General features: G+C 39.9%; 1 protein-coding gene across 1 annotated transcript in view; it reads left to right on the top strand.

Annotated features, from left to right (window-relative positions):
* The window catches only part of TTC4 (tetratricopeptide repeat domain 4), a 41194-nt gene that overhangs the window by 6878 nt on the left and 22112 nt on the right, over positions 1 to 12204 (top strand). Inside the window, 1 exon segment of the mRNA XM_007471140.1 lies at positions 806 to 930. Coding sequence (XP_007471202.1) covers positions 806 to 930 — 125 coding nt within the window.

Below are 12204 nucleotides of genomic sequence, written 5' to 3'. Positions count from 1 at the left end.
TAGGGAAAGGAGGTACTAAACAAAGATGGGCAAGTAAATTGAGTATAGTCCTGTGGAATTTGCCACAGTCTGGAAGTCTGTACTTTGACTGAATTGTCACTTTTACCTTACCATGTGACCATGGCGAGACACCCACTCTGAGTATCAGTATGCCCATCTCTGGAAGATAAGGTTGGATTCTATTGACATTTAAACCCTTACAGTTGTGATATTTTTAAATTCTGTGGAAAGCCCAAAGAGGCTAACTGGAGAAAAAACATGATTAAAGGAGAGGCAGCTTAAACTGGTAGCCATCAAGAACAATTTTAGGAGAGATCTAATGTCTTTGGTCTTGCCATTGCTTTTGTGAATGACTGAGACAAATTCTGCTTTCTCTCTCCATTTAAAGAAAGTCATCTGAGATGAACTTTATTCTTCTCATTCATAGATGAGGAACCTGAAGCTCAGGGATGCTCAGTCCTTTGTCTAATGTTTAGTTGGTAAATGACAGCCAGATTTCCAGTCCAGATCTGTCTGATTCCAAAGACTGTCTTCTTTGCCACTAAGCTGTAGCCTTCCCTACTTTAAGAGTCCTTGATACCAGAAAGGCTTACAGGAGTTTTGAGCTGAATGGGCCCTAGAAATCTTTCTGATCTAAGATACAAGAAATAGTCTTCCTTGTCTGGGGAATGTACTACAAGGGTCTTTACCATCCATTTTCCCTTCAGGGTACTGGCTGGTAGCTGGTTAAGGTTGGGGGTCCCGTTCAAGGATGGCTCTTCCCATGCCTGTTGTCCAAAGATACTAAGGGTGCTGGGTTCTACAGGTGCCTTATGCCATCTGGAACTGAAAAACTATGTCGAGGCTGTGAACTGGTGCGATGAGGGGCTGCAGATAGATGCCACAGAGAAGAAGCTTCTGGAAATGAGGGCCAAAGCAGACAAGTTGAAGGTTGGTGGCAAAATTAGCCAATTGGCATTTGCTAATTAGCCTTAATTAATTAATTAGCATTTCCCAGATTGTATCTTGGGTCATTGTAAACTTTTTCTTCTTTAAAACAAAACCCAGGGAATTCCCTGGCGATCCAGCGGTTAGGACTCGGCACCGAGGGCCACGGTTCAATCCCTGGTCAGGAACTAAGATCCCACAAGCCATGTGTGGGATCAGCCAAAACCACAACAACAACAAACAAAACCCAAAATCAGTCCCTACCCTTGGCACTCTGGAGGATACAGATAAGTAAACAAGCAAGTAAATAAATAATTATAATATGATAGAGGCAAGGAAGAATACATAGTACTTGATAAATTTATGACTATTATGATTTGAATAAATAGATTAGTGCCATAGTCTAGTCTGCACACTGAGTATAGCTGTTTAAAGAGAGGAGGGGAAAGGACAGTTAAACATTTAAGCAAAATCTTAAGCTTCTATAATACTGTGTAACTCCCAGCATTAAGACACCTATAACTTGCTCATGAAATGCTACATTTCTGGCACGTAACAGCAACAGTGATGATAAAATTAACTCTGTAGTCTGTAATAACAGACTGCCAACACTACCAAAAAAAAAAAAATCCAACATTTAGATAGCACTTGCTGTATGTATGTTCCAAGTGCTATTTAAAAATTTTTACTTACATGAATCCATCTGAACCACACACAGTCCTATAAGAGAGGCACTATTCTAATTCACCTTCCACTAGTGAGGTAGCTAAAGCAGAGAGATCAGGAAGTTGCCCAAGTCACACAACTGGTGAAGCTGGGCTTAAAGTCAGGCTGTTTGGCTCCACATTCTTAGTCCTGTGCATTATTGCCTCACAAGTCTGTTCAGTACAAATCCAGACTTGAGTTCTCTTGATTCCTGATATAGGTTCACTGCTTATACTATGGAATGGGAATTTTCAGTGCCAAGGGAGCCTAGAGCTGGCCCTGAACAGGGATAAGTTTTAGTCAGAGGTCATTTTGGTCATATCTACAAAAGTAGATATGTGTGGACCCACATGGCTCAATAACAGAATTCCGAGCCTAGGCAACTAGGGGTGGGCCAGAATTTCTAGAAGTGGTATACACAGGAGAGAAGATCTAGAGGGCTACTGTGGAAGGCCATCGCCGAGCTTATCTGCAGAAAAACCCTTGTTCGACCTGAATGAAAGCTTTTAGGTCCTGCAGCATAATTAAAGGGAGATTTCAGGGCCCAAAAGCCTGACATTAGGTATAGGTGACATTGCTTGCAGAGTATCAGGATTATACCCTTTTATCTGAGTATAAATTGATTTTGGATTCCCATGTGCTTGGTATATGTGAGCAATAGACCCATATGGTTATGTTAAGATCAGACAAAATAGACTTCAAGGCAATGACTGCTACCAGGGATAAAGCAAGGCATTTTGTTTTTAATGATGAAAGGGTCAGTTTATCAAGCATATTTAACAATTCTAAATGCGTATGTACCTAATAATAGAACTTCAAAATGTATGAAGCAAAAATTGACAACTCAAAGAAGGAAGAGACAAATGTATAAATAGGTAGAAATGTCAACATCCCTCTCTCAGAGTAACTGATAGACTTAAGTAGATAAAGAAATCAGTAAAGAGAAGTGATGTCAGCAAAAATAGCCAACTAAAGACCTGGAAAAGTTTTCTCCATAAAGTCCATGGAAAATGGACAAAAATGCTCAATCAACTTTTTCATAACTCTGAAATGAACGGAAGGCTTGCAGCACTCTGGGTAGTGTTTGTTCAAGAAAAATGGCTGAACCTCCGTAAGAACAGCAAGCTTTGTGGCATTTTTAACTTGCCCTATCCCCATCTCCTCCCTCCCTAGTTGCATAGTAGCCTTGAGAGCCAACAGCCCACAATCATGGTGAAAATGAGCAGCCTGGCAGCCACCAGAGGAGGCAGAACAGGATTAGAGCTCCTTCAAAGCCCCATTCCCAGAGGATTGTCATTATTTGACCATCTAGAAGATCCCACTTACAAGTTGTTTTTATTTGACACATCTTGAAGCTATCCCAGTAGGAAAAGCTTTTTCACAGAATGTTGGTGTAGGAGGCATTTGTTAAAAACGATTTGAGGCAGTTATTTAAGATTGCATCTGCCTGAGGCAGTGGAAAACCCCTGAGGCAAATAATAGGCTTACCAGAAAACTTAAAAGGAAAGGCTGGGGAATGAGATTCTGTAGGGGCTTTGAAAAGTTCCAACATATTCCTGGGAATCTAGAAGGTCACTTATGTGCTCTTGCTATGCATGTGCTCAGGAAAGATCTAAGAATGTCCTAAGCTCTAACCTCTGGCTGATTTGGAAGCTTTGTGCCAGCAGGAAATGAAGGCTAAGGCTGAATTGTTAACTGCTGGGGTGATTGATGAAGCCTTGTCCAAACATGCCTGCAGAGCCCCTTGGCAAAGACTGGGAGACTTTTTGGCTCCAGGCATTTAGGGAGATCTGTCCAGTCATTATCTCACCACTAAGCTAACTGGAGACTTTCGTAGTCCCATATAACAGAGAATACAGGCTTTACAGAATTAGTTCAGAAAAATCACTAAACAAACAATAGTGACAGCAACAACAAACACTGGGGAGGGGAGAGAGAGAATATGCTTTCCAGAGTCGCCACATTATATTATTTTAAATGTCCGGTTTTCAACAAAAAATTACAAGACATGCAAAGGATCAAAGTGTGGTCCATATCCAGGAAAAGAAATCAATAGAAACTGTCCCTGAGGAAGCCCAGACATGAGACTTAAAAGGTAAAAAACTTTCAACCAGCTATTTAAAATATGTTCTAAGAACTGCTGCCTGAAAAAAAATGCACAATCTAGAAGTTGAGAATTAAGTTTTATTCAGCAGACTTACTGAGGACTTAAGCCTGGGATACAGCCTCTCAGATAGCTCTGAAGGACTGTTCTGAGCAGGTAGGGGAGAAGCAAAGATAGGAAAAAAAAACCCATGTGGTCGAACACCAAAACACTACTGCTAATTAAAGAAACAGACATTTCAAGTTAATGAATTTAGTGCTTTTCTATATGGGGAGATGGGCTTATTGAAATTATTCCTTTGATATGCACGTTAACTATAGGACCAGTATTCTGGTTTTTTCCATGCTGAGCATCCCTTAGGATGCACCATCAGAGTGGCTGCAGTGGCTGATGGCTTGATAGCCACAAAATTCTTTGTTTACTGAAATGGCAGGTTACATTCTTTGTCCACAGTGCCTCCTCTTGATCATAAATTCGACCAGTGCTTGGGAGGCCTTTCATGACCATTTTCCCAGTGAGCTAGGAAGGCTCATTCCTAGATCAGGCAAAGAGCCTATTGGTAGGCTACTCAATGTGCTAATTTTGGATCAGGTCCTACTGATAATCTTAAATTCTCTGGATCGCCTGTCTTACCAGTCTGTTATCCAGGAAATGTTTTCCCTTGTTGCTTCTTCCCATATCTAGAGTTGCACTATTACAATTATTCTGTGTAGAGTTGTATATATGGTCAACTGCCTCAAGATGTTTAACCATCATTAATTTTGTTGGAGTCCTGGTTACACATTGGGTAATGCAAGAGACAACAATCTTATAAAACAGACAGGATATAAGTAATATAGCTAGTAAATTAATAAAGTTGTAGTGCAGCAAAGAGAGGCACAAGGTATAAATAATTTGAAAACAACAAGAGAGAGCAAGTTAAAATAATGGTTAGTGTAGGTAGTTGTAATATTGTCACAGTAAGCCATCAGGTCCACAGGGGACCCAGCTGGAGAAGCCAAATGCAGGAGGGATCAGGTAGAGAGAAAAAAATTAATGTTTCATCTTTGTTTACAAAGGTATACTTTCTCAATTTGTTGTAGGTCATGGTTGCCATAAGAGGAAAGCTTTTCTGGAAAGCCAAGATTAAAAGCTGGTATATTTCAGAAAAAGTCATAAAATTATAAATCATATTTATCAGTTCATTCAGTCCCATGTAATTAAGTCCTGTTGATCTAGATGGAGGCATTGGGTTTTCCATTAGAGTTTTGTAATTTCTTTTTTTTTTAAAATGCATTTATTTTATTTTATTTACTTTTGGCTGCGTTGGGTCTTCGTTGCTGCGCACAGGCTTTCTCTAGCTGCGGTGAACGGGGGCTACTCTTCACTGTGGTGAGCGGGCTTCTCACTGTGGTGGCTTCTCTTGTTGTAGAGCACGGGCTTTAGGTGCGTGGGCTTCAGTAGTTGTGGCTCACGGGCTCTAGAGCGCAGGCTCAGTAGCTGTGGAGCATGGGCTTAGTTGCTCCGCAGCATGTGGGATCTTCCCAGACCAGGGCTCGAACCCGTGTCCCCTGCGTTGGCAGGCAGATTCTTAACCACTGCGCCACTAGGGAAGCCCCTTTTGTAATTTCTTACCCATTTCAGTGGTATGATCTAAAAGTTATCAGAAATTAATATTTTTCAAAGTCCTTGTGAATCTTCTTGAAGATTTTCATTTTATAAAAGCATCAAAGTAAAACAGTGATTGTCTGTAAATGACAAAAGACTTAAAATGGCATGGTTAAAGATCGGATTACAATGTAATTGACAAGAAACTTGGTTATTTCTGTGACATACAACATTTTAAGATAATAATTAGAATTATGACTGATAACATAACAGGGCAATCAGATTTTTAGGAATTCCATATAAAATTTGGAATATCTATATTAACATTTACCCACACAGCATAATCTAAGAAGGTTTATCTCCAATCACTTGACAATGTTTTTCAAGTAATTTAACATACCAAATAAACCTAATTAGTTTAATATTTCTCTGAGATGCCTCAGGGTTCCTTTGAAGCTTCCCAGAGTTAGCTGGAGGTCAAAAGAACTTCAGTTAGAATTAGATATTTGGGAACTGTGTCAAGAATATCAAAAAGGTTTTAAAAGGTTTGACTTGGTCAAATAGGATCATAGGTCATTGTGAAATAATACTTATTCACTTAACCAAAGTGACAAAAGATTTCAAAAACAGGGACTTCCCTGGTGGTGCAGTGGTTAAGAATCCGTCTGCCAATGTACGGGACACAGGTTTGATCCCTGGTCCAGGAAGATCCCACATACTGTGGAGCAACTAAGCCCATGCGCCACAACTACTGAGCCTGCAAGACACAACTACTGAGCCTGAGTGCCACAACTACTGAAGCCTGCGTGCCCTAGAGCCCACATGCCGCAACTACTGAAGCCCACGTGCTCTAGGGCCCATGTGCCACAACTGCTGAGCCCATGTGCTGCAACTAATGAAGCCCATGCACCTAGAGCCTGTGCTCCACAACAAGAGAAGCCACCACAGTGAGAAGCCTGCACACCGCAACCAAGAGTAGCCCCGCTCGCCACAACTAGAGAAAGCCTGCGTGCAGCAATGAAGACCCAATGCAGACAAAAAAAAAAAAGATTTCAAAAGCAAATACATATCACCTAAAGGCAAAGAAACCCATATAATCTGTTATCAAAAACAGTATTCCAAGAAAATTTTTTTCTCTTAATAGAGAAAGGAACCAAATCTAGTCCTGCACCAACCTACTTTTTTTTTTTTTTTGCGGTACGTGGGCGTCTCACCGTTGTGGCCTCTCCCGTTGCGGAGCACAGGCTCTGGATGCACAGGCTCAGCGGCCATGGCTCACAGGCCCAGCCGCTGTGTGGCATGTGGGATCTTCCCGGACTGGGGCACAAACCCTTGTCCCCTGCATCGGCAGGTGGACTCTCAACCACTGCGCCACCAGGGAAGCCCCCCAACCTACTTTTAATAACAAAATCTATTTCCCTCATTAATTTAATCCCAGCCTGACCATGTGCAAAACTCCTTTTTCAGGGCTTCCTTTCTACAAACCTTCCACAACTTTCTGTATCCATATTTGTTCCTTATTTTTCCATCTAGAAACAACCAGCTCTAGGACAAAATCACTTGTTCCCCTTAAAATGTATTTCCATTCCTCATACCTTCTTTTGCTGAAAACACACATCGTACTTTACTTGCATACTGAAACATTTCCCTTATTGTTTTTAGTGGCTTTAATTACATATTACAGTTTTAACCTTTAAAAATCTTAATCTCTAGCAAAACTGACAAGCAGCAAGTAATTGTGAACTGTTTGTTATACTAGCATTTCCTGATTGGCAAATTTGGGAATATTCTAGAACCTCTAGAAACATATATCTTATAGCATAATTTCTTTTCTCACTGTGGTACAAGACGTGTCTAATAAACCCAGACATCTTTAGTTTCCCTCTTGTAAGGAGACAAAAGTAGGTAAGTTTAGACCTGTTTAGCAATTAATGTTCCAGTATTTTATTTGAAATGACTTGGATAGTCAGTGAATTCTCATCATTTAATTTAACTTAGCAAAACTCAAGTTACCAAAAATCAGGAGAAACTATAGATAGACATACCCAAAACATAATTATTCCTAAGAGTTCACCTGTAAACTCTTGTCTCATTTACCTTTATTTTATAACTTATGAAGATATCATCATACTGCGGATGAAGAATGTCACCTGCCATTATCAGTAAACAGGATGTTGCAGCCATCAAGCCATCAGCCACTGCAGCTGCCCCTGACTGTGTACCCTGAGGGGATTCAGGATGGAGGAAAAAACAGGATACTGGCCCTAGATAGTTAAGATATAACATATATATCAAAGGAATGATTTCAGTGAGCCCAGACTCTTGCATCTTCCCATACATAGAAAAGTGTTAAATTCATTAACTTGAGATGTCTGTTTTTATTTAACAGTAATCTTTTGATGTTCCAACTACCTGATTTTATGTAGAAACTATATATCCTGGCTCCTCCCTTACCTCTTCAGAGCAGTTCCTAGATCTGTCTGCCTCCCAGGCTTAAGTCCTCAGCAGGGACTTAAGAGGCTGCCTCCCAGGCTTAAGTCCTCAGCAAGTCCTCCAAATAAAACATAATTCTCAACTTTTAGGTTGTGCATTTTTTTCAGTCAACAATACCAAGTTAATTTTTCTTGCTGATAAACTCTGCAACAGAAATAACATGAACTTAGTTAACCTAGGTACAGTAAAAGTAAGGTATGTCTATATTGATTAAACCAACAAGCTTAAGCTAGCTCTATTACCAGATACAATTTAATATTGACTATTTCCTAGGTCATGTGAACCTGAAACTCATTCTGTCCAGTTTCCATTATATTTAGAAAAATTTAGTTTGTAAGTGCTTACTTTTAAGTCAACTAAATCAGCTCTTCTATAAACTTAATTTTGATAATATTTTCCAGAGGTAGAGACATCTTGTATATATAATGTACACACAGACATATAAACAGACAAAACTAGAGATCTCATAGCTTTAACATGTAGTTATGAATCAGGTATTATAAACTTACTAGTTTATAAATAGCAGTTGGAATAAGTTAAATTTATTTGCTCAGATGACTAAGGCTTATACTATGTGTGGAAAAGACTTAAGGTTTATATTTGTCCTTGATAAATCCCTTAAGGAGGCTATAAGTTAGATTTTGAGTGAGGGAGCCTTTCCAGCAGTTTGAGTTTAAAAGAGCCTTTTTGTCTCATTTGGTTTCAGGTTTTACCTGATTGAGCTAACTAGGCTCAGTCTCAGGTGTTTGTGGGCTGTATTTATATTTCTGATTTGTAGAGGTTTGCAACACAAAGACATTTGCTTTAAATTCTCTAGAGAACTGGTCTGCTACCTAAATGATATTAAAAGATTGATTGGCCCAACTATATTTTCTTTAATTTGCATTTTTATATCAGTGAGAAAATTTCTAACTATCTGAAAATTAAGAGTTCTGTGTTCTAGAACTTTAGGGTTCAATTTATCATGCCTTCAAAAGTTTGCACAAGGCATTCAACCAAGGCTCTTTCTGAGTGTGTAGCGTAAACACACAGCAAAAATCTCCATTATTATTTTTATTGGCCCCTGAATATTAACTCCCAGGTTTTATTTCATATAGTGTGGGCTCAGGTAACCTTGTTGGTTTCTTTTAGTATGTTTAATTAATATTGTCTGAGGGGCAGATTTATATACGCTGTCTTAAAATAGGCAGGGGAAGCATTCCCCAGTGAGACATAATGTCTATCCTACAATGTAATTAGGCAAAAGGGATATAACCATCTTATATAAAGCCCATTTAAATATACCAATTTATATAAACTTTCATCTCTATTCTGTCAACTTTTAAAAAAAAATTTTATTTATTATTTTTGGCTGCGTTGGGTCTTCGTTGCTGCACGCGGGTTTTCTCTAGTTGCGGCGAGTGGGGACTACTCTTCGTTGTGATGCGCTGGCTTCCTATTGCGGTGTCTTCTCCTGTTGCAGAGCACGGGCTCTAGGCATGCGGGCTTCAGTAGTTGTGGCTCTCTGGCACAGGCTCAGTAGTTGTGGCGCACGGGCTTAGTTGCTCCACGGCATGTGGGATCTTCCTGGAACAGGGCTCGAACCTTTGTCCCCTGCGTTGGCAGGCAGATTCTTAAGCACTACGCCACCAGGGAAGCCCTATTCTGTCATCTTTTATACCTTTAACTAGTTTCCATCAGGATCCGATCGACAAGCCTTGGTCTTAACAACAGTCCTAGAAGCTTTCTTTTCTTTTTATCCCCAACCATTTAATCTATTTTTGTATAAAAGTCTCTGGGGTCCCCAGTGAGAGATTGAACCAAGGCACTCAGGCCTTTTTGTCAATCTTTTAACTTGATTAATTGGCCTAACTGTTGCCCCAAGTAATAGTTGGTCAGGTATCTCAGTGTAGTTTTTTTCTAGCCTTTTAAATACACACACACACACACACACACACACACACACACACACACACACACGACACATAGTTTTTAAACTGGGGTAAATAGAACAGACTTGTTTGGGGCACTTTAATGTTGGGGACATTAAATAGAGGGTCCCTTTGGTCCATCCAACCTTAGGTAGTGTTGTATCAGAACCTTTTTAATCCTATTGTTCATTTTATTTATCCCATTTATCCCATTTCTTAATAACTGTCTAAAGATCTCTTTATCCATTTGGGATGAGACCCTTTAAAATTTCCACCTTGTTGAGAAGAAGTCTCTAGACTTTCAGTTTTTTTCTTACTTCCCTGTTAATCAACCTAATTAACATTAATTATCCTAATGTTTTTATTGGCATCTGTAAGACCCACTGAGGGGAAGCAGAGACCACAAATAAGGCTTCCCAAACTGTTTTTTTTGTTTGTTTGTTTTAAACTAAGGAGTTCTGGGAATTCCCTGGCGATCCAATGGTTAGGACTCCACACTTTCACTGCCTAGGGCGCGGGTGCGAAGTAAGATCCTGCAAGCCATGTGGCCAAAATTAAATAAATTAGTTAAATAAACAAACTAAGGAGTTCTTAGGTTAACCATTTTACATACATATATTTTCCACCTTCTAATTTGGCTTTATCATAGGTACCAATAAAATAGCTGTTTATAATGAGAGCTCTCTAAAAAATATACCAATTTAGAATTTTCTCCAATTTAGAAGATCCATTGTCTGGCCATTAACTAGATATATCCTAATAGTGACTCAAGCCAATAAGATGCAAGAGGCGTCCCCACAGGAGAGTGCAAAGGATGCTGCCTATACAAGATCTGGAAAGTGTACTCCCAAAAACAGCGTAAGAAAGTAAAGGCCTTTGTTGTACAGGCTGACGCAACTAAGGTTCAGATGACAAAAGCCCCTGAGAATTGGCACAGTCAGACAAAAGACTGCTCAGAATCCCAGTCTGTTCAATTGGTTGTGAAATGTACACCATATGCGTACCTTCCAGATGTCAGAGAACAGGCTATTGCGTAAGAAAGTAAAGGCCTTTGTTGTACAGGCTGACGCAACTAAGGTTCAGATGACAAAAGCCCCTGAGAATTGGAACCGTCAGACAAAAGACTGCTCAGAATCCCAGTCTGTTCAATTGGTTGTGAAATGTACACCATATGCGTACCTTCCAGATGTCAGAGAACAGGCTATTAACACACACACACACACACACACACACACACACTCTCTCTCTCTCTCTCTCTCTCTCTCTCTCTCTCTCTCTCTCTCTCTCTCTGTCTGAAGATCAGGTAGAACGTTTTCATCTCAAAGGCACAGGGAGAGAAATGCAAGTTCCCTGTAGAAGGGCTTTTGTTTCTTTAAGGTCAGAATTCTGCAAAGATGTTTTATCAAGCTGTCTTTCTCTAACTTAACTGCAAACACGATAAAAGAACCTCATCTTGGCCATTTTCAGGGTGAGATTTCCTTTAATTACCAATTAAGTAAGTACAAGTTTTGTATGTACATAAACCTGGCTGGGGTGTTAGTTGGAGGCTGGCTTTCTGATGCCCCTCATTTAGAAAAGATATTAGGCCAGCCTCTCACCCAGTCACAGTCCAGATCACTCAGTATCTCTTGACTGAGCAACTTGCAGTGTCTTCGAACCAGGATGTACTTTTTCCTGTTATCTTTCAACTGGGCTCCCCCAGTATCTTTCAGCTGGGAAGCCAGATACTGGTTATATACAACTGAATAAAACTCACAGCCAATAATTGGGAGATCTGAGAACCAAGAGAGACTCACCCAAATTTGTTTGGACTCTGAGGCAGATGGGCCCAAAGACCTCTGCTGGTACCAAGACTCCGGCTCCTTGTAGAGGTCAGGTGAAGCAGAGGAGTCTGCCCTGAGTCCCTTTGTGGTCACCAAAACTGTCAACTGAAAAAAAAAATGCACAATCTAGAAGCTGAGAATTATGTTTTATTCAGCAGAGTTACTGAGGACTTAAGCCTGGGATACAGACTCTCATATAGCTCTGAGGGACTGTTCCACATGTAGTGGAACATCAAAAGAATACTGCTAATTAAAGAAACACACATTTCAAGTTAAAGAATTTAGCACTTTTCTATGTATGGGAAGATGTAACTGGGCTCATTGAAATTATTCCTTTGATATGCACCATAAATATCTAGGGCCAGTATTCTCTTTTCTCCATCCTGAATTCCCTCAGGGTGCGCTCTCAGGGGTGGCTACAGTGGCTGATGGCTTTATGATTACAACATCTTTTGTTTACTGAAATGGCAGTTGACATTCTTTGTCCACAAAACGAAAGGAAACAATGTCTAAAGAACTTTAAAAAATACATGGCAACACTCACTCACCAAATAGGGAATATCATTAAAGAAAAATTAACAACTGAAATGAGAAATTCACTAAGAGGTTCAAGAATAGAACTTTGAAGATAGGTTAATTGTGATTACTCAGTCTG

Source organism: Lipotes vexillifer, unplaced genomic scaffold, assembly GCF_000442215.2.
Source record: "Lipotes vexillifer unplaced genomic scaffold, Lipotes_vexillifer_v1.1 scaffold1003, whole genome shotgun sequence".
Taxonomy (NCBI): domain Eukaryota; kingdom Metazoa; phylum Chordata; class Mammalia; order Artiodactyla; family Lipotidae; genus Lipotes; species Lipotes vexillifer.
The sequence above is the reverse complement of the archived record's forward strand: the minus strand, read 5'-3'. Positions and strand labels throughout refer to the sequence as shown.